This window comes from Sphaerodactylus townsendi, linkage group LG08, assembly GCF_021028975.2.
Source record: "Sphaerodactylus townsendi isolate TG3544 linkage group LG08, MPM_Stown_v2.3, whole genome shotgun sequence".
Classification (NCBI taxonomy): domain Eukaryota; kingdom Metazoa; phylum Chordata; class Lepidosauria; order Squamata; family Sphaerodactylidae; genus Sphaerodactylus; species Sphaerodactylus townsendi.
The window spans coordinates 82,785,590-82,805,831 of NC_059432.1; the positions used below are offsets into that span (position 1 = coordinate 82,785,590).

At 41.3% G+C, this 20,242-nt stretch overlaps 2 protein-coding genes across 2 annotated transcripts; one reads left to right on the top strand and one right to left on the bottom strand.

Moving 5' to 3' along the window:
- Positions 1–876: 876 nt before the first annotated feature.
- Positions 877–6,595, top strand: LOC125437701 (putative glycerol kinase 5). Its single transcript, XM_048505550.1, has 3 exons — positions 877–1,229; positions 5,428–5,521; positions 6,462–6,595. Exons 1-3 carry the CDS (start codon positions 1,062–1,064, stop codon positions 6,539–6,541), a joined length of 342 nt encoding a protein of 113 aa, XP_048361507.1. The 5' UTR covers positions 877–1,061; the 3' UTR covers positions 6,542–6,595.
- A 609-nt stretch (positions 6,596–7,204) lies between these two features.
- On the bottom strand, positions 7,205–20,237 carry LOC125438477 (5'-3' exoribonuclease 1-like). Its single transcript, XM_048506915.1, has 8 exons — positions 19,143–20,237; positions 18,128–18,217; positions 15,488–15,623; positions 14,240–14,296; positions 13,247–13,379; positions 12,721–12,790; positions 11,918–12,143; positions 7,205–7,318 (listed from the first exon to the last, which is right to left on the bottom strand). Exons 1-8 carry the CDS (start codon positions 19,187–19,189, stop codon positions 7,205–7,207), a joined length of 873 nt encoding a protein of 290 aa, XP_048362872.1. The 5' UTR covers positions 19,190–20,237.
- Positions 20,238–20,242: the final 5 nt, after the last annotated feature.

Below are 20,242 nucleotides of genomic sequence, written 5' to 3' on the forward strand. Positions count from 1 at the left end.
TATAGGGCTTCTTGAAGATGCTTGGCAGAAGGGGAAATGATTGAAGTGAACTGGAGAAATCCAAGTGTGAACTATACATACATACATAGTTGCCAATGCCTTAAAACAATCTAACGTTGTAAAATCTCATATGCCCCACTTCCTAGTAAAGAAGTAGCAACAGATAGTGTTGTTGGCCTGCAGAAACTGGATTATGAAAGTGTCAGTAAGGTTTTCCTGACCTAGATAGCCTACACCAGCTTGATTAGCTTGATCAGCACGTGACAGCTAATCCGCGTCAGCCCTAATTAGTACGCTAATGGAAGAACACCAACAAATTCCACAGCTGCTACCACCTCTGTTGGTCTCTTGCCTTGAAAATCCTACAGGGTCGCCATAAGTCCGCCGTGACTCGACAGCACTTCCCACCACTCAGTATTATTAGGTTGCACATTTTAATTTATGTGAATGGGCATTTTGTTCAGCTCTTGCTGTGAATTCTGACACAAAACTGTAAAAAAAAAAACTGGGTGACCCCCCTGCTCAAGGATTAAGAGGGCGGGCGGGTGCGGAGACGGTTACTAGGTGTGCCCGCCCGGTTCCAAATGGTGCCTAATAAACACAGAGCGGCCCTTCAGGATCAGGCGCTCCAAAGAGAAGCGAAAAATAGCGCTTGTTTTGTTTCCTCTCCCGGGCAGTTTCGAAAGGGCTGCACAGGCAGCACATTGTTGTGTTCCCCAATAGCCCTCCCCCCCCCTCCTCCTCCTCCTCCTCCCCGGGCGATTCAGTCCGCCGAAGGCCACTAGCCTTCTCTATTGGCTTTCTGGCTGGCAACACCCCCTGGCGCTGTGCGCGCCGAGTCCGGCCTCCGTCTGACGACGTCGATATATTTGGCAAGACACCTTTTCCACCCCTCCGCGTTGCAGTTTCGCCCCTGGTGGCGGGAATCGGAGCGGCTCATTGACCGGCCTCGGGGGCGGGGGCGGGGGCTGGGGCTGGGGCGCGCGGGCTGGCTGTCCATTTGGCTGGAGGCGAGGAGGCTCGAGGCAAGCTGTGGGGAAGGGGGCGCACGAGGGGCGGCGATGGGCATGAGGCTGAACGCCGCTGGAGCGCTCGAGGGAGATGCGGCTGCCCCCTCCGCCGCGGCTGCCCCGGCTAAGTACGTTCTCGGTGTAGACGTGGGAAGCACCGTCGTACGGTGCCATGTTTACGATAAAACGGCCGCGATCAAAGGCTCCAGTACCAAGCAGGTGAGCAAAGAAGCGGACCTATATTGATTTACCGGGTGGAGGTGGTGTCGTGTTTCTTTCGGAGCCCGCGGAACAATGTCTAATAAAGCTGATCTCCAGTGGTTTTTTTGCCCTGCTTTTGAAAAGAATCCTGTGTTGGTTCTGTTTGGGGAAACTCTTCTTTCCAGGGGCCGGATCGGGAAGGGTGGCAGGTGTCCCCTCGAGGGGCAGTGACAGGGGCAGCAGCTGGAGGTGCAGTTACCTAAAAGGGGTGGCTCGTTCTGCAACACTAGCGGCCAGTTGACGTTTTTAAGCTGCTGCTACCGGTAAGAGGTAGGGGAGACTCAGTTGCCCAGCAGCGATGGCGCCTTCTGCAGCGCAAAATGCCTCCTCCCCATTAGGCTGTTGCAAGGAGACTCAGTTGCCCTGGCCTACAGCATGACTCTTCTGGCACAGACACTCTATTCCTCTGTTAGTTTGGTGCTAGGAGGTGGGAGGGGAGAGGGATACCTGTGGCCTCAGAGTGGAGGCATAGCCCTTTGTAAGGCAAAAGTTGAGTAAGGGAAAAGAAGGTGGAGGTAAAGTTTTATGAGGAGATGTTCAAAGATGTCAAGTTGAACAAGTTCTATGCAGGGGAAGACAGAGGCCCCCAGGTAACCTTCCTTGGCGTGGCTAATCTCCCTCCCGCCCAGGTCCCCTATGCTCTTCCACCTACAGGACCTTCAAATTCCTTGTCTTTTTGTCCCCTTCTTTCAAGGACCAAACATTGACACTGGCTGAGATAGGTTTGGGGCCTGCAAGATGCGTGGGAGGTTTGGGGGGAGGGCTTAGAGTGCACTCTAAATAATCATGGAGGAAGAAGAGTTTTGAGAGCTGGTGATCATTAACTGTGTAGGTAAGCTCCCCTTCCTTGTGCTCTGCTGAGGCACTCCAAGCGCTAGAGCAGCCTGGAGTCAAATGGGGTGGAGGGAAAGATGACAGACCTCTACTCCCTCCTCCCCAGCTTTAAAACTGAGAGCTGCGTTATGCTTGGCTTTGCCAAAGGCTGTGAGTAGACATGCCCCCTCATCTGTTAGGCTTGGCCTTCCCCAAAGACTTTGATTTTACACCTTGGGAAAGAGGGTGACAAGAACAGAGGGGCTGTTGTGCTCTACATGCCATCAGTTACTTCCAGAAGTTAACAGCCTTGCTAAGGTCATGCAAACTGAGGGCTGTGGCTTCCTTCATTGAGTCAGTCCATCATATGTTGGGCCTCCCTGTTTTCCTACTGTCTTCAACATTTCCTAGCATTATTGTCTTTTCCTGTGACCAATTAAATACAGTAGCTTCAGTTTAGTCATTTTAGCTTCTAGTAAAGTACGTAAATCCAAATTTACACCCTGGTCAGCATATTAGTTCGGATTATAAATTAGGCCAGCTTTCTATAACCTATGCTATGTTGTGCAGTTTTTGAAACTAAGCTGTAGTTGGATGGAGAGGCACCTGGGCAAGCTGACCAGCCTCTGATCTTAGCTGCAAACTGCTTTGATTTCAAATATTTCGAGATTAGCTTCCCTGTAATTAAAGTTTACAATACTGTACAATGAAGCTAACAATCTGAACTTTTAAAAAACATAGTGTCACCACAGTGCCTTCGGACCAAATACCAAATCCAGTTTTACATTCTTTACAAAAAAGTTTTAACCTAAAAGCAAACTAATGACAGTTAAAACAAATATTTTAATCCAAAAGGAATTAATCTAGTTATATATGAATGTATATATTGTTTTACTTGAAATATTTATATCTCCATTTTCTTCTGAACATTGCAAGACCCCAGGCAAGTTCCACTTGCTATTTCCATATCACTTTCCTGATCTAAATAGCTTCCAGTGTTGTTATTAGAACTGTGGTAATTTATGTATCTAAATTGCTTTTGTAGTTGTTTCTACCGCTGGCTAGTAACAGTTTTCGAATGCTCTTTTGAAGTGTTTTTTTTTAAGCATTGGGAGATCATAACGCCAGATTTACAGTGTAATCAAGAAAGAGGGGGGCAAAAGAACTCAGAAGGCAGCATGATCCCAACACCAACATAAATGCCATTTGTGCCAGTGCTGGGCCCTTAAGCCAGTGCTAGGGGCAGATGTGTCAGCAACACACCTCTGATGCAGGAGACCATGCTGGTGCCAAAGGGGATGTTCCCAGAGTCAGCATGCTGCAGTGGTTAAGGGCAGGTGCACTCTAATCTGGAGAACTGGATTTGATCCCCAGCTCTGCCACTTGAGCTGTGGAAGCTTACTTGATGAACCAGATTAGCTTGTGCACTCCAACACATGCCAGCTGGGTGACTGGCTAGTCACAGTTCTTCAGAGCTCTCACAGGCCCACCTACCTCACAGGGTGTTTGTTGTGAGGGGAAGAGAAAGGAGCTTGTGAACCCCTTTGAGCCTCCTTACAGGAGAGAAAGGGGGGATATAAATCCAAACTCCTCTTCTTCTTCCTCTTCCTCCCAGGGGCGGGGCTGACATTAGTTGGCTTCCTGAGCCCGTTCAGCCTGGGAACAACCCAGATTGCCAGCCTATTGTGCTGCATCGGCCACAGAGGAAAGAGGAGCATCACTGGGCCACAGCATAGCAAAATTCTTAGGAAGAGGTGCAGCTGCATGTGGTTGACCCCTCCTTGGCTGTGGGGCATCTACCTCCTCTCAGAATTGCACTGCCCATCTATTTATACTTTTCTGTTATTCTGTTATTTAGTACAACCCAAGAAGAATTATCAAGATTCAGTGGAATGTGTTGTTGATTCAAATAATTTCTTCCCCAAGCAGAAGTCTCTAATTTGTACCAAAGCAATATCATATTTCACACGAATCTGATCCCAAACTTTATGTGGCCTGCAACTTTATTTGGGATTTGAGTTTCTCTAAGAAAAGGTTTTTCTCGTTCTTTCAGTTGCCAAAGTTGATATTGAGAACACAGTGTAATGTTGTCTGCATAGCTTGCTAGAATTTAACTCTTCCTTCTGTGGGAGAATTCAGATGTGTCAAGGCAAAAGCTTAGTAGTTATCACTTATTGTAAGCATTTACATGCTACGAGGCCAATTCACAGTGCCAGCAATCTCATAGGATTGCTCACAGGCCAGCTCCTGGGAGTCTATGGACTCACAAGTTGCATGAACCCATTCTACTTGTGAAATGGCATAAATTGTGACAACTGCTTGTACAGGCTCCTCATAGAGGTAAACATATCCATACAGTCAGGGTCCAGACTGGACCCAGGACCCTCTAGTGCAGTGGTGGTGAATCTTTGGCACTCCAGATGTTATGGACTACAATTCCCATCAGCCAATTGGCCATGCTGTCAGGGGCTGATGGGATGTAGTCCTGCAGCCCTCTGGAGACCTGGGGAACCCCACCATGTAACTCTAGTGGGCCCATTTGCTCCCAATCCCTAATTACACCAATATCTACGGACAGTAGGACATGTTAACAGGGTTCTGCTGCCACGAAGCTACATGACTCCCCTGCACCAGCCTGAGTGCCCCTACGCTGGCATCTGTTCCTCTTTGTGAGGCACTGGTGACAGTGATAGTGGTGTAGGGGTCATGCTGCATCCAATGTAGTTTCAACCCCCTCCCCCCCTTAAGTGTTTAAAAAATATGAGAGGTAAGATTATCTGATACAGGAAGCACTTTTTCTCTTTAGCCAAAAGGCTAACAGGTAAACTTTGTTGTAAGTTCTAGGGAAGAGCTTTTACCACCTGTTTGATTCCTTTACCCTTTGGATTAGTTTGTTGATGAAGGGTAAGCCTGCTCTTTGGTTATAGTTTTCCCCTTATTTTAAGCAACTTTTAAGCAACCATATTCAGTGGAGAAAAGCAGGTCAAAACCTTACATGTACCAGCATCCTGTGGGGTAATGACTGCACATGAGTTTCTTATTAACTAGATAATGGGTGAATCCCCACTGGGAAAATAAACCGGGTTCCCCCTGGTTCCAGGACCAGGACAGAGTCGAGTTAGGCATGAAAGCAGTGGGGAGTCCTTGCCCAAACCGGGATTTTTAGGGTGAGTATCCTGGGATATTTTGACCGAGGGGATTCACCCAGTGTTACTTCTCAATATGTGATAAATACAGTAGGCATTTTGTAATATGGGAAATGACATTGACTGTAAGGCTGGCATGGCAGTAACTCTTGTTTTGTTTTGACCTATTTGATGAGCATGTGGTTTCTGTTGATTAGGTTGAAGTACTTCATCCTCAGCCTGGATGGGTTGAACTGGACCCTGAAGGCCTGTGGACACAGTTTGTCGATGTGGTAAAAGAGGCAGTTCAAGGTAACCATATAACTAAACTCTAGCACCTTATGCAGAAGGTACTGACTGAGGCACATTTTTGTACCTTTCCTTTTATTCAGCCCTCTTCCTGTTGTGAATCCCAAAAAGGGGGGGTGCCTGAGGTTGAGGAATTCATGTTAACTAAAGGTTGTGTTACATTGTTAATTGCTATGAGAAGAGAAAGGGGGACAATACTCAGCTCTCTACTTCTTAGGGCAGTGGAAGTGCTTCTTAACCCTTGATACGAAATAATTGTGACCTTTTATGCTAGACACAGAATGCTGTATAGAACATGCTTATGTCAGCCTGTATGTAAAAAGTATGTTGTTGTATCAGGTGAATAGAAGGAGAACTCATCAAGGTGCTTTTTCCCATTGGACATGTTATCAAATTCTAGTGATAGCAATTTGTTGTTGCAGTTGGGAAAGGAAGGGAAAGGAGCTTGTAAGCCACTTTGAGTCTCCTTACAGGAAAGAAAGGTGGGATATAAATCCAAACTCTTCTCTTCTTCTACTTCAACAAGTTATCTGGAATCTTCAGTCAGTAAAATAACTAGAAACCTATTAGGATTTTGCATAGCGATGTGTCTATCATACAAATAAACCTTTTGTGTGATTTATGCTTAACTACTGGTAGTTGAGTTTCCTCAATTCTCACTTTATGTCTTCTAAAATACTCCCAAGACTACAATCCTAAGCACATTTATAGGCAAACTACTCATTGTGAAGCTTTGCTTTTTAAATGTAAAGAAACCTTTGGTGGCAGTGAACTGAGTGGGGAAAGGTAGAGAACTCTTTTCCAGCTGGCACCATTCTGCTAAAATATCTCTCCTGAACTAACATGCATTCAATTCTGTGTGACTAAGAATGAATGAACAGTTTGTGGTATTACATAAGTTCTGTGACGCTCACTGCTTATTGTTCCTTTTTTTATCTTCTAGCTGCAGGAATTAAAATGAGTCAGATTTCTTCAATGGGATTTGCGACACACCGTGCAACTTTCCTTACATGGAACCGGTAAGTACACTTCTTACGACAGACATCTGCAGCTGCGTTTTGTAAATACAGATGTCATCAACTATGAAGTATGGCTCACTATATGTTAGGTCAAAAAGTACACAATTAACTGAGTTGTCCAATAATGGTCAGTTATTGAGTAGATATATGCCCCCCAGACATTAAACTCAAAACTACTGTAATCAGTTATTTACAGCTAATAAAGTTATAGGCGTAAAATATGTATTTCACTGTTCTTGAACACATTACCTTATCTCTCCTCAGGTCTTACTTAGAACTCCTTGGATAGCATATGAAGTCACAAATACTGTATAAATTGTAACTAAATGGAAATGGCAGCTGTAAACGACAAGATTTCAGTGCAGTTAGGGTTAAAGGCAGGAGGTTATGGCTCCTTAATGAAGTATGTATATGTTCATACCAGTAGTCCTGCAGGAATAAGAACCCCTTATATGTTTGCCATCAACTCACTTGAGAAAATTCTGTTTTACAATATTTACTGCCTCCTTCATGAAGTCACTGATAGTGGTAAAATAATTTATTTGCCACTCTGTGATATATATATCTGTCCCAAAACTCAGATCAAGCCCAGGATGTGGTTTGTAAGTGTGTACTTTCATCACACTGCTGGGGAGTATCCTAAGTAGCAAATACATACACAGAGAGGTTAGTCCTTGGCCCACATTGGAGACATTGTGGTGACTGAAGGGGGAATTTCATCATCCAACTCAAGGGGCTTCTGGAGCTCACTGGTACCGTATAGCTGCTGTGTGAAGAGTCTCTGTGAGGGCTCGATGGTACATTCTCAGAACTCCTTATATGGTCACTGGCCATCTCTGGCTTTCATGTTGTGATTACCTGAACTCACAAAGATGGTGTAAGACAAAGAACATGGAAAGAACCCCAGGTTTCCTCTTCCAGGCCTTTCCTTCCTCTGGTCAAATTCAAGTCATCACTTGTATTCCATAACATCTACATTTATTAAATTGTAGGCAGGCTAAAGTGAGAGAAAAGGTTATGGGGTAATAGAATATGTAAGTATGCCTGTGACGTTACTTTTGATGATGCATTGCTTAAACAGTTTAGCATATTTAAATGAATCCTGTGATCTTTCAGTTAAAGGACTAAAAAGGGATGTCCCTCCCCCTTTAAAATGTTTGCTTAATTAAATGGGTGTATTTGTTTTGTTGCTCCTGTCTAGTATTGCTTAAGATGGATTAATGACCTACCTGTTTCCAATACTAGCAAGACATTTCCCAATTAACATAATGCTGCCAAAGAGAGTGACTCCACACCTGTTTGTTCCAGAGAAAATCCAGTCCTTGAATATATCAATCTAATCTGAGTTAGGAAATATCTCTTTGGATCTCAGTGGATGAGCTTTGTTTCTTGGGCCCTTCTTCCCAAGTCTCAGTGTTCAAAATGGCTTTTCTTCTCTCCAATATATATGTTAGTTATTTTAGAATAAAGACAAAATCATCCCTCAAAAGCGATATCTTGGTATAGTGTTAGAACCTGCCTAGGTTCTTAAATGTATAAGAAAGAAAGATTGACTTCTTCATGTGCATGTGTTGACTCCCTTCCCCTTTATTTGGAATAACTGCATAATTTAAATTTGGGCTCCCTAGTTTAAACACCATTGAAAATAATGCTGTTTGGGGGTGGAATCCAGCATCACTTGTTTAAACTAGGGAGCCCAGATTCTCCTTTTAAATCCACCTTAAAGGGGGAATATGAGATTCCCAGTTTAAACAACATTGAAAGTGATGCTATTTTTGGGTTGATTCTCCCCCGCCCTGAAACAGCATCCCTTTCAATGTTTAAACTGGGAACCTCAGATTCTCCCTTTCAATCCATTCCAAAGGGGGGGATTTAAAAGGAGAATCTGGGGAAATTTGGGGGATGCCTGCTGTCAGGGGTGCAGTTGTTAAGCTAGCAGCACCAAACTTTTAGGGTATCTTTAGGAGACTCTCCTAATGATACCACCCAGGTTTGGTGAAGTTTGGTTCAGGGGGTCCAATGTTATGGACCCTCAAAGGTGTACCCCCATCTTCTATTAGCTCCCATTGGAAACAATGGGGGATGGGGGTACCCATCAGCCTCTGTCGGCATGGCCAATTAGCCCATGCTGGTAGAAACTGATAGAGATATGGACTAATCTGGAAGAATGCGATTCCCCTGCACTAGAAGAATGTCCCCAAAACACTTGTCAAAATACTGCCCTCCATTTTCCCAAGCACCCGGCTTATACATTCATAAAATTCACCTCAATCCTAAAATATTCAATACAAACCAAGGATTAAATAGCAGATGATGCAATACACAAATTAAAACTTAAAATGCAAATTTAAACATTTAAATTATTCTTAATTTAAATTATTCTTAATAATTTAAATTCTTAATAATTTAAAAGGTACTTTAAAATTATATTATAAAAATATTTAAGTCCCACTTAATCCTGCGGCACGATACAAATATGCTGTACTTGATACTTTATTGCGCAATACTTAGCAACCTGACTGGGGAGATGAGCATTTTCACCAGAGAACAACATTTTAATCTCATTTTCTTCTGAGCCTCCAAAAAGTTTGTTCAGCAGAGAGGCAATAATCTTAGATTGGTCTACATTATAAAAGGGGCACCTGAAAAAGACGCGCTAATGGGTTTCTAATTACCCTGACTTACATGGGCACACTCCAGCATGGTGGAGGACACTGGCGTAATGCCCATTGGGCAAGGTGGGCAGCTGCCCAGGGCATCACCTTGTGGGGGGCATCAAAATGCTGGGTTCGTTTTTGGGTATTTTTAATGGTTTTCCATTTTTCGCCTGCAGGGGGCGCATTTTTTAGGCTAGCGGCACCAAAATTTCAGCATATCATCAGGAGACTGTTCTTATGCTATCCCCCAGGTTTGGTGGGGTTTGGTCCAGGGAGTCCAAAGTTATGGACTCTCAAAGGGGGTGTCCCTATCCCCCATTGTTTCCAATGGGAGCTAATAGGAGATGGGGGCTACAGTTTTGAGGGTCCATAACTTTAATCCCTGAATGCTACTGCACCAAGCTTGAGGCTATCATTAGGGCAGTCTCCTGATGAGACCCTGAAAGTTTTGAGACTGTGCCTTCAGAAATGTGCCCCCCCCAGCCTGCAACCCCCATTGACAGCAATACAGAAAACTCAATGCAGAACAAAGATTCTTGGGCAAATTTGGGGATATTCTTGCAGGGGGGGCATTCTTGGACGTATCATCACCAAAATTTCAGGGTATCATCTGGAGACTGTCATGATGGCACGCCCAATGTTTGGTGCAGTTTGGTTTAGGGAGTCCAAAGTTATGGACCCTCAAAAGGGTATCCCCCTTCTCCTTAGCAAAGAATGTGGGATGGGGTACCCCCTTTGAGGGTCCATAACTTTGGACCGTTCATTCAAACTGCACAAAACATGAAATTATCCCCATCAGGACAGTTTCCAAATGATACCACAATTATTAACCAATACATCCAAAAATGCGCCCCCTTCAGGAACATCCTAGAAATTTGCCCGAGAATCTTTGTTCTGCATTTAGTTTTCTGTATTGCTGTCAATGGGGGTTGCAACTGAGAACACATTTCTGAATGCACAGTCTCAAAACTTTCAGGGTCTCATCAGGAGAACTGCCCTGATGATACCAAGGTTCAGTGCAGTTTGGTTCGGGGGGGTAAAGTTATGGACCCTCAAGGCTATGGCCCCCATCTCCTATTGGCTCCCATTTGGAAGCACAATGAGGGATGAAACACCCCCTTTGAGGAATCCCATAACTTTGAACTCATTGAATAAACCTCACCAAACAAGGGGAGTAACATAAGGACAATCACCTATTGATATCTTGAGACTTGATGCTGATATGTCTAAAAATGCACCCCCTACAGTATAATATCCTGAAGTGCCAAAAAAAAATGGAACGTTAGTGGTGGAGTGGCCGCCCATGGGGGTGGGGGGGGGCATCCAACTCAGGTTTTGCCCAGGGCTACAGTTTGCCCAGGGCTGCCTCGTTATGCCCCTGGTGGAGGATAAGGCATAGCAACTCGCTAAGACGAATGCCCTCCTATGGCTCTCCCCACCCCCAACCCACGCCCCCCGCCAGAAAGTAAAAGCAGGCTGGCAGAGCAAGAACACAGAACTAGAAGGTACAATGAACACAGGTGATCTCAAAAGTCCAATCTTTGATCATCAGCCTTATCATTTGCTTTGCTTGGTCTCTGCCTATGTCACCCAAAGCTTGGAGGGAGAAACCAAGACTTTCTGATCTACTTTCAATGGTACTGTGCCATTTAGATTTGAAGTTGTCACAAAGAATCAGCAGACCATTTGGGTCAAAATGTATATTTAACCATAGCAAAATGGATGCAAGTCCAATTCTTGTTTTGACGATCAGCATACCCGTTTCTAACCCCACCAACCAATTAGGCACACATTCAGGAACTTGAAGAACTGCTCTAAAGAACATTGACTGAACCAGCAATAATGGTACAAAACAAGAAGCAGGTGGACTGAGATGTGTCCAAAATAGCATTGGAGTTTCTGTTTTAGCCTGAAACAGTCTGAGGGCAGCTAGTACAAAATAGGTCCTCGTTGTATGAATCTGATTATATTGTGGCTAGATCTCTCCCCTAAATTTGCTGCATATTTTGCAATTCCACCTTCGAAACAGAGGCCTGAGGTATTACTCCTGGATACCTAAAACTATTTACTTGTTTTGGCCTCTGCCCTTTTATATGCCAGGTCCTGATTCTTCGGCATTTGCCAAAAACATAACCCTGGTTTTATTATAATTAATTGTAAGATGTTCATTATCAAAATACTCAGCTAATTTGGCAAGAGCTGTTTCCATACCAAGAGGTGTTCTCAATATTTTAACTACACCATCAGCATTTAATAAAACCAAAATGTTCCAGTGCAAGAGTTGTATTAGGGTAGCTGACGAGGTTGTTATAATAAAAAGCATGGGAGCTAAGAGACAACCCTGTCAGACTCCTTTGTAGATGTTAATCGTGTCTGTGAGAGTCTCTTTTCTGCTGCACCTAATTCTTAATGCTATCTGTCCATAAAGGCCTTGGATGAGGGGGAAAAGCCTCTTATTGATTGAAGATGCTTCCAATTTGGCTCATAATATGGGTCATGAAAGAGACTCAAATGCCACCTTAAGATCAACAGAGTTATGATCATTCTAGTTGCTACCGAGTGCAAAGCTGGATGCATCTGACCTAGATACTAATTCTGTAATCAGAAAACTTTGTCTAAAGTTTACCACTAAAACCAAAACATTTAGCTAGCAGCCACTGAAGCCTAGTTTGTGCAACAGCTCGCTTCTGTAATTTAATCTGAAGAACAAAATGTGGACTTACTCGAGTTGGAACAAAGAGGGAACAAGGGGAATGGTTGAGGCCTCCTAGATGTGCTTTTTGTGAAGACACAGAAAACGATTCAGCTGAACATGAGCTGTAGGGACTCACAGCTGGCTGGGGTTTGACTATGGCTGTTAGCTTCTGGTTTCCTGTTTCAGATCGATGGCCATGGGAAAGATTTATTAAGGCACTGGCTGGCATACGGTACCCTCTGGCAGGTGAGCACCTAAAGGAAGAGCAAAAGGCTAATAAAGTTTTTCTGTTAGGCTGATTGCCCACAATTATTAAGTGGTCAGGTCAAATGTGGGTAGCAGATTTTTGAAATATAATTCCAAAACCCCTTTTAATGCTACAAATGGAAGGTAAGGTGAAACTAGCAATGGATGTAGAACTCTAACCTAGGAAACCTGGGTTCAGATCCCTCTTTTATGAAGACCACTGGGTGGTCTCATGCTTTTTACTTACTGTTCCTCTTCATCTATAAAATAACCAGGAAAAAGGGAGGGTGAGGGGGGTCTTACTACCAACCAAAGGGCAAACCAAACTAAACACCAGAAAACCAAAAAAGAATTCAAGAAACATCATGAATTCTAATATAAAAAGTATGACAAGATAATAGTTTGAAACAAATACACAAACAAATAATTAAACTGTGTTTACATATTGTCTATATTTTATGAGTGCGTTTGTTTCAAGTCATTTGGCTGTTTTTGTCGATGTGTTCTATGTGCATTAGATTTTTTCAAGCTTTTTCCTTTTTCCCCCACCTCATCTACAAAGTAACAAAGTTTATCTCTACAAACCTAATTGTTAAGCCTCCATGAAACTCTTCATCAAACAGTACTTCGTACAGCACATCAGATTCTCTGCTAGCTGAAAAAAAAATATGAAGAGCACAATATGATGCAGTGATGCAGACTCACACTACTGTGATGCAACAGGAATTCTCTATTGATTTATTCTCTCATTACTCCTCACAGATTTCCAACCTATCCATAACACAGCTTAAAGCTATATATAAGATTACCATACTAATGGTTATTCCAAAAATGACAAATATTCAGCAAGAAGGAAATGAGGCACTAATGAAAGAGAAATAGTTTTTGTTTAGCACTACTGGTCTCTTCTTCAAATGCTGAACTGTCATCCTTTGTCGTTCATCCAGACCACACAGGTTAACAGCATTAGCAGATTTTATATGTACACAAAAGTTTACATCATAAACAATTTAAATAATGCATTATTTTTACCTTGATTCTAATGCAATAAATGATTTTCAAATTCTTCTAAAAGCTGAGAGTTTGTCATAAATAAGAGATGTAATTTTACCTCCTTTAATTCCAATTATGGTACCACGAAGACCAGTGGGAACTGAAAAGCTCTCTCTCACATTCACAACACGGTCAAACAGTCGATATTCTGCATCTCGGTCTGGTACGGTTCCATGCTGCTGTTCTAAAGGCTGGTAGGAATCAATACTAATGAAATCACAGCAAGTCTCCAATCGTGTTCTACTTTCAGATTTCACAACAAAATCACTAACATATGCCACTAACAATTAAATACATCTAAATTCTATGCACAGAAGCATAACCCTTTTCTACTCCAGCAGCCAGAAGTACATCCCTAGGGATGGGGGATCCCCAGGAGCAGAATGAGAGGAAATTGGAGTGCTGCTGTGGGAGAGAAGAACCCTGTGAATGTGGATCTTATTATCGGGATCCAACCCACTATGTCAAATCAATCAAATCCATCTTTATTGGCATATCTGTGAAAGGCTATAAAATAACAATAATTAAAAAGTGAGTTGAACAACTATCAGTGTTATAAAGAAACACATGAATATCACAATAATTTGACAATCTTTGCTTTAAAAATCTTCCCCCAGAATTTTGCCACCAATTCAGTAATTAGAGAGTTATGATCATGTGACAAGTACTGGATTGTCTGCTCCTTATTTACAGGTATTTTGGCCTAAACTGTGTGCCACAAATTACATCAGAAGTATCTACGTGCTTAATGAAACTACTGCTAGTCTACACAAAGGAAATTTATCCATGGCATCTGTAAGATTCTCCATGCAACATTTCTAGAATTAAACAGTTAAACACCCCCCCCCCAACCAGCTAGAAGTACCTGCTATGAAGGTAAAATCAAAATATGCCTCGTTACTATGGATAAGGTAACACCTATCATTGACAAATTTAGCCCTGAACATTTTAATTAAGATTATACTTTGAAGTACGACAACCCAGAAGTCTTTATAAAGCATGAAGAATCTCATTTTAATATCTTACAATCAATCAAATAGTCAAAACTTACTCTGTATAACAAGTGGGGTTTCACAGTCACACGCACTTTCTTATTACTTTTTCTTTGCTGAAGGAATAAGAGATGAAAACTAATAGAATAAACCATTCAAGGACTGCATAACCTTATAAAAATAATACTTTTCAGCACAAATCAACAACCCACTCTTCCCTTCTTTACAACATCACCCATATTCAGGTAATCATGCCTATAGATTAATGTCATCTTTGCCTGGGGAGCCTTAAGCAATAGAACACTGGTATTAGAAGAAAGATCATCAGGACTGTCATGAACATGTCAGAAGTTAGGCAAGTCTAATATCTCAAGTAAAATCTGAGGTCTCTAATTTCTCCAGGCTAAAGGGAAAGTCATGTTTGGTTTCCAAACTGCAGATCAAAACCCAGATAGAAACTTTACAACAACATGACAGTAATTTGTTCTTATTCAATAGGGTTTTAGGCATTCTTGGAATAGCTGACCTCTATGATGGATCTCAAACTGTTCAGCAGTCTACTTGTAGAGGAGGAGGGTAGAATCAACTGCTACTTGAGAACACAAATCTTACAGAAATCTTATTACACAGTCCTAAGTGTAGTGTAACTATCAGCCTATTAAGACTAGATAGATGTGGTTCAAACCCTGTACGCTGCCTTAAATTCCTTAAGACAGAAAGGCAGCTAATAAATGTTTTAAATAAATAAATAATAAATTCCTACCCCACCACGAAGCTCACTAAGTGACCAGTTACTCTCAAGGTGCTGAGTAAATCTTTCATTATTACTTCCTGATTCCTTTATTATTACTTCCTTTTCTCAACACCTTGATTCTTTTTTCTGCTGCTCCTGTGGCCCAGACTTCTTCTCAGTCATTCTCAGACAAATATAACTCATGGGGCTGTTGTGAGTTCATAAGATAAGCATCTGAACATAACAAGCTCCCTGGAGGAATGGTGGGTAATAAAACTGTAACATATTAAAAACCTTCCTAAACAAGCATAGCTTCTTCGACTCAATGCTAACATCTCTGGAATACTAATGGGCATACAACTGATCAGGCCTGGTGAACAGGTAAAACTACTAATATCTTCTTCCAAGTTATAAAGCAGCTTACAATTCAAAGTTAATCCACAATTATTTTTAAGTTAACTAAGTACATATTTCTAACAGCACTAGCAGAATCTATTTTAAATAATTTACAGTCCTATTTACTATGCACTGTTATAAGAAACATTTGTAGTTCCTTTGCCTTTTTAAAAAATACCTTGCACTTTTCTATTTCTTCTTCAATCTTCTCAACAATGGCAGCATCCAGAATTTGTAAATCACAGGAAGAACGAGAAAGAGTACTAACAGGATGAGCCTTTAACCATGCAACGATTTCTTGAACTTTCTCGGCACTAGATGAAGAATTATTCCAGATTAATAAATATCCGCAATAATACATTTAATTTCGACTATGACTAGGACACAAAAACATTGTCAGAATAAAGCTTGCACAGCAGTTATCCACCGAACAGCAAATTCAGTTGCTGAGCTTGCAGACAGTTGAAAGCATAAAATTTAGTTTTCCTCAACTAGTTATATTTGTATCCCAATAATTATTTACTTGCTTACTATAATTATCTACTTTCCCTATTAGGGACAGTTATTAGGATGAAGAGGCTGGTTATGCTAGCATATTATTCTGCTTTAAAAATCAAACAAAGCAAGATTCTATCTGCTAAAAATCACTGCCAAAAACAGCTTTCCATTACTGTATCAGGTCACTACAGTACTTGAGCATTTTAAAATTTCTGATAAAATGGAAGATGAAATATCTGAAATCTCCAGAGCATCAACATGAACCTCCTGTGAAGATTTGTGCTTTTCAGTTTACTAACAGTTAAGTACTGGTCGTACAAGAGTTAAGGATGATAATTTCAGATTCAGGAAGATAGAAGACAGTTCTGATTATGAATTTATTATGAGGTTGGGGGCATCGAGTGAAGAGTGATGCAAAATGAAATGCAATGTCTGGGGACTGCGGAAGCTGGACTTGGCTGCACCCCCACCCCTGGCAGGCACCGCCTCTTATCTTATGGAGGTTCAAGATGCTGGGGTCACAGAAGGACTGAGGGAGAAAGGTCCCTGGCCCAAAGAAGCAGGGGGATGCAAGGGTCATGGAGCAACAACCCGAATGCAGAGCACTGGGTGAACCACGGCTAGAAAGAAGCTGTGAGTGCTGGGAGGAGAGAGGTTGACAGCCTGACACTTGAGACAGGGCCCAGCCACAGTCACATGAGCCTTTCTCAGGAGAAAAACTCTATTTGAGGCCACAAGATGGACCCCACTAGGTGGGACGTCAGGGGCACAGCCTTGGACCCCAGAGTGAGACATCTGAAACTTAATGTTTCACAAAGAAAACTGCCCTGAGCCCAAAAGGGAAAAGGTAGTATAGAAATATCGTAATAAGTTAACAAATAACATATTTGGTGGGATAGTCCTGAATTCTAATGTTTCACAAATGGAGCGTCAGTCATAAAAAGGAACTTCCTGACCCCCTCCACTCCCCACAAATTCTGCTGCCAAGAGCCAGTAGGTCCCTGGAAACAACTCAGTGTCTAAGTGGAATCAGGGAACTGCTGGAAATCACTGGTGGCACAAGTGACTTCTGCAAACAGAAAGGATATTAGGCTATAAACCATAGGATAACTATAGCTACATAATGGATTCAGAAGATGATACAAGTATTGGGTTACAGTAATAATAAGACAAGGTTGCATAATGGTTACAATGTCAAACAAGGAACTGGGAGAGTCAGATTTGAATCTCTACTCTATCATGCAAGCTTGTTGTGACAACTTGGGCCAGTCAAATATGCTCTGTTCAACCTACCTCACAGGGTTATTTTGAGAACAAAATAGAGGTCAGAAGAACTATATAAGCCACTTTGGGTCTCCAGGGAGAAAGGCATGGATAAATTAAGTAAATATATTATAATTAATTAATGTGCAATTGTATTGGATGCAGAGAATGATCCATGGTTCAACATTTATTTCTTGGTATTTGCAATTTGATGTTTTTTAAAAGAATCAGAATTTTAAAATTACCTGGTTCTTTACAAAAGATATATTTCCAAACTTCAAATAATAAAATATTTTCATAAAACTTTCACATACATGTTTATTAACAGCTAAACCTGATTAATTTTAGTATATGTCGATCAAGAAATTCTTAAAGCTTTAGCTTACAAGTATACTTACTGTGCATTATCCACTCAGTTTGTTTAGCACTACGACCATTGTTACTTTATATAACCTATTTTGTAATGTTATGATTATCAATGCCTTTGTTATGTGATGTTATGATGTTGAAACGTTGAAATGTGGATGTTGTTATTCTATGATGTTATGTTAAGATTATTGATGCCTGTTTTGTGATATTATGATGTTTGAAATGAATATTTAAAACGTTATATTTATTGTAATTCAGAATGTTTTGTTACACTACTATGTTTATTTATTTCATGCTTATTGATATTATGTTCTTTGATGGTTGTTGTTTAATGTGATGATTATTGATAGTGTGATCTGCAGCTGTTGTTCACCGCCCTGAGCACTTCGGGGGAGGGCAGTATACAAATCTAATCAATCGATCAATCAACAGTGCAAACACTTATGACCTGAGAGGAGGGGGAGACCCAAAACCAAACATGTGTGATTAGTAAGGCAACAGGTAAAAGCATCAGCTATTTGGTGGTTACTTGCAGACCAGTTCTAGCAATAGGTATCATTCACACATTCCTAGGAGGTTGAAGCAGACTTTTCCGTTGAATATGGGATTTTCTCTGCCAAATCCAAAACAATACTCTGTATGTAGACTGCCTAGGTATCTACTGTAGCTCTAAAAGGGACTTTCTTACCCATTCTCTTCTTCACCAGGCCAAATATCATCTTCATAGAATATATCTTCTTGACCATTTTTTGATATGTAACTGAACAATTCTGGGACCCTAACAATGCAGAAATAAATTTGAGTAAATTTCCCACACATCTCTGTTCAAATTCCCAAGATCTCCATTTATTGCCCTCTGAGTAGGTGCAACAGAACAGAATAATGTGTATTGAAAAGTGATTTGGGATCCCAAATGCAATATGTTATAATATTTTGGGATATTTTTACAGCATAGCTGATCCCAAATGTAGCATGACAAAAATTCAGAATTCAGAACCAAGACAACTCTCCCTTTCATTTGTATAATTTGTTTTGATCATGAAAAATAAGTATTGTACAGAATCCGACATGCAATTTGCAGTTGGTAAAATGTTGCTAATTGTACAGTATACAAGAATGATCCACAGAATACAAAACTCTTCATAGAAGGCAGCTTGTGCCAGTAGCAGAAGGCTGCTAACAGCAATGGAATGCAAACTTTGAATCCAATATATTTTCCAGCGAGAACAAAGTTTAGTAGAACCAATTACCATCACAATTAGTTATCATTTTTATTCTTTGAACACTAGAAATAATTAAATGGGATGGCACACCATCTCAAAATGGCTGAGGCAAGCTATTAAACAAGGGCTGATGGGCTAACTTCATGGTCAAAACATTGAAAGCTTTTTTGCTGCAATAGATCTCAATCATGGGAAAGTCAGAGAAAAATCAGGAGTGGTAGGACTCATGTAAAAGTCTACCTTTTAAAGAGGTAAAGTGAGATATAACCCCACACAGTTGTTGGTTATTGTTGCCAGTACCTCTGATGTACCAGAAAATATTTCTCACTGGCTACATTCTGTATTTTTAAAAATTCTAGGCTACCTTTCCCCACAAATGCAGGCTCAAGGAAACTCGCTTCAAGTCTTTCAAGGTAAATACAGAAATAAATGAATTTAATATTAGTTTATACGGTGCACTGGATGAATAAAGCATAATACCTTTCTAAATATTCAGCAAGGAGTTGTTCTACTGCAGAAGAATACATCCACTCATTTCCAACTTTCTTTGTATATCCAGGGACTTCCTCATTCTTTTTATTGAATTTTAGGTTCAATCCTACATTTGCTTTATGGTCTCCATGTGGACTGCAAACGAAAGATCAAATTGGGGGCATATAAGTAATCGCCAAGATAATAAATTGCTGATCCTGTTTGATTTTTCCTGTTCTTTAACTGATATTTAACTACCCGCAATGCTCCATTCTTTTTATAGGGCAATGGGATAGTAACAGTCAGTGAACCTACATCAAAATGGAGAGGTGGAATATAATTTTTTTCCCATCTTCCACCTCACACTGTTTCATCTTCCCTCCCAATGCAAATCCACAGACCCGTCTCTTTTCCTGCTTCTTCCTCTCTTTCCTACCCATCAAACAAACTTTCTTTTATCTGACCAAGGCTAGGAGGGCTCAGTAATAGCTTGATTGCCTTTTGCCGCCAAGTCACAGATGACTTAAGGTGGCCTCGTAGGGTTTCTAAAGCAAGAGATGCCTTTCCCTTCCAAATACTAGACAAGGTCGGGACCAAAAGTTTGTGACTGACTCACTCAGGAAGCTTTCAGGGTGTGCCTGGGGATTTGAATCTGGGTTTCCTAGATCCTAGTCTGACTCCTTAACCTCTATACCACACTGGCTCGTGTTGCCTAGCAACCCCAAAATAACCACCAGGCTCTCAGATAACTCAGTGAGTTTCCACCTCACAAAAAAACAATATTACTTTTAATGGGAAAGGGAAATACCCTTCCGCAATGTATTTTTAAAATTTCAGAATGTTCTGTAAACCAGGGCTTCCCTCAGACTTGTAGAACAATCCTTTCTGCGTCTCTAGTCCCAATATGTGGAGTTTTTGAGCTCAAGTATTTTCTACTCTGACTTTGCTCTCCACTGCGAAACATAAACGAACATGCAAATATACACATGCAGAACCTCTGCCCTTTTCATTTCTGTCATCAGAATGAAACTTCAAAAGGGCCACTGGTGACTAGGTAACAGCATTTTGGTAGCTCTAGCTTTAATTCATATAAGCAATTAGTTGTCTTA

What these genes read in the sequence shown, in the direction of transcription:
- LOC125437701 (XM_048505550.1), top strand. Translation starts at nt 1,062, where the DNA reads ATGGGCATGAGGCTGAACGCCGCTGGAGCGCTCGAGGGAGATGCGGCT. An exon ending in AAGGCTCCAGTACCAAGCAG is followed by an intron (nt 1,230 to 5,427) that starts GTGAGCAAAGAA and finishes TCTGTTGATTAG; the next exon opens with GTTGAAGTACTTCATCCTCA. An exon ending in GGTAAAAGAGGCAGTTCAAG is followed by an intron (nt 5,522 to 6,461) that starts GTAACCATATAA and finishes TTTATCTTCTAG; the next exon opens with CTGCAGGAATTAAAATGAGT.
- LOC125438477 (XM_048506915.1), bottom strand. Translation starts at nt 19,189, where the DNA reads ATGTATTCTTCTGCAGTAGAACAACTCCTTGCTGAATATTTAGAAAG. An exon ending in CTTGCTGAATATTTAGAAAG is followed by an intron (nt 18,218 to 19,142) that starts GTATTATGCTTT and finishes CTGCATTGTTAG; the next exon opens with GGTCCCAGAATTGTTCAGTT. An exon ending in AAGAAATAGAAAAGTGCAAG is followed by an intron (nt 14,297 to 15,487) that starts GTATTTTTTAAA and finishes TTATTCCTTCAG; the next exon opens with CAAAGAAAAAGTAATAAGAA.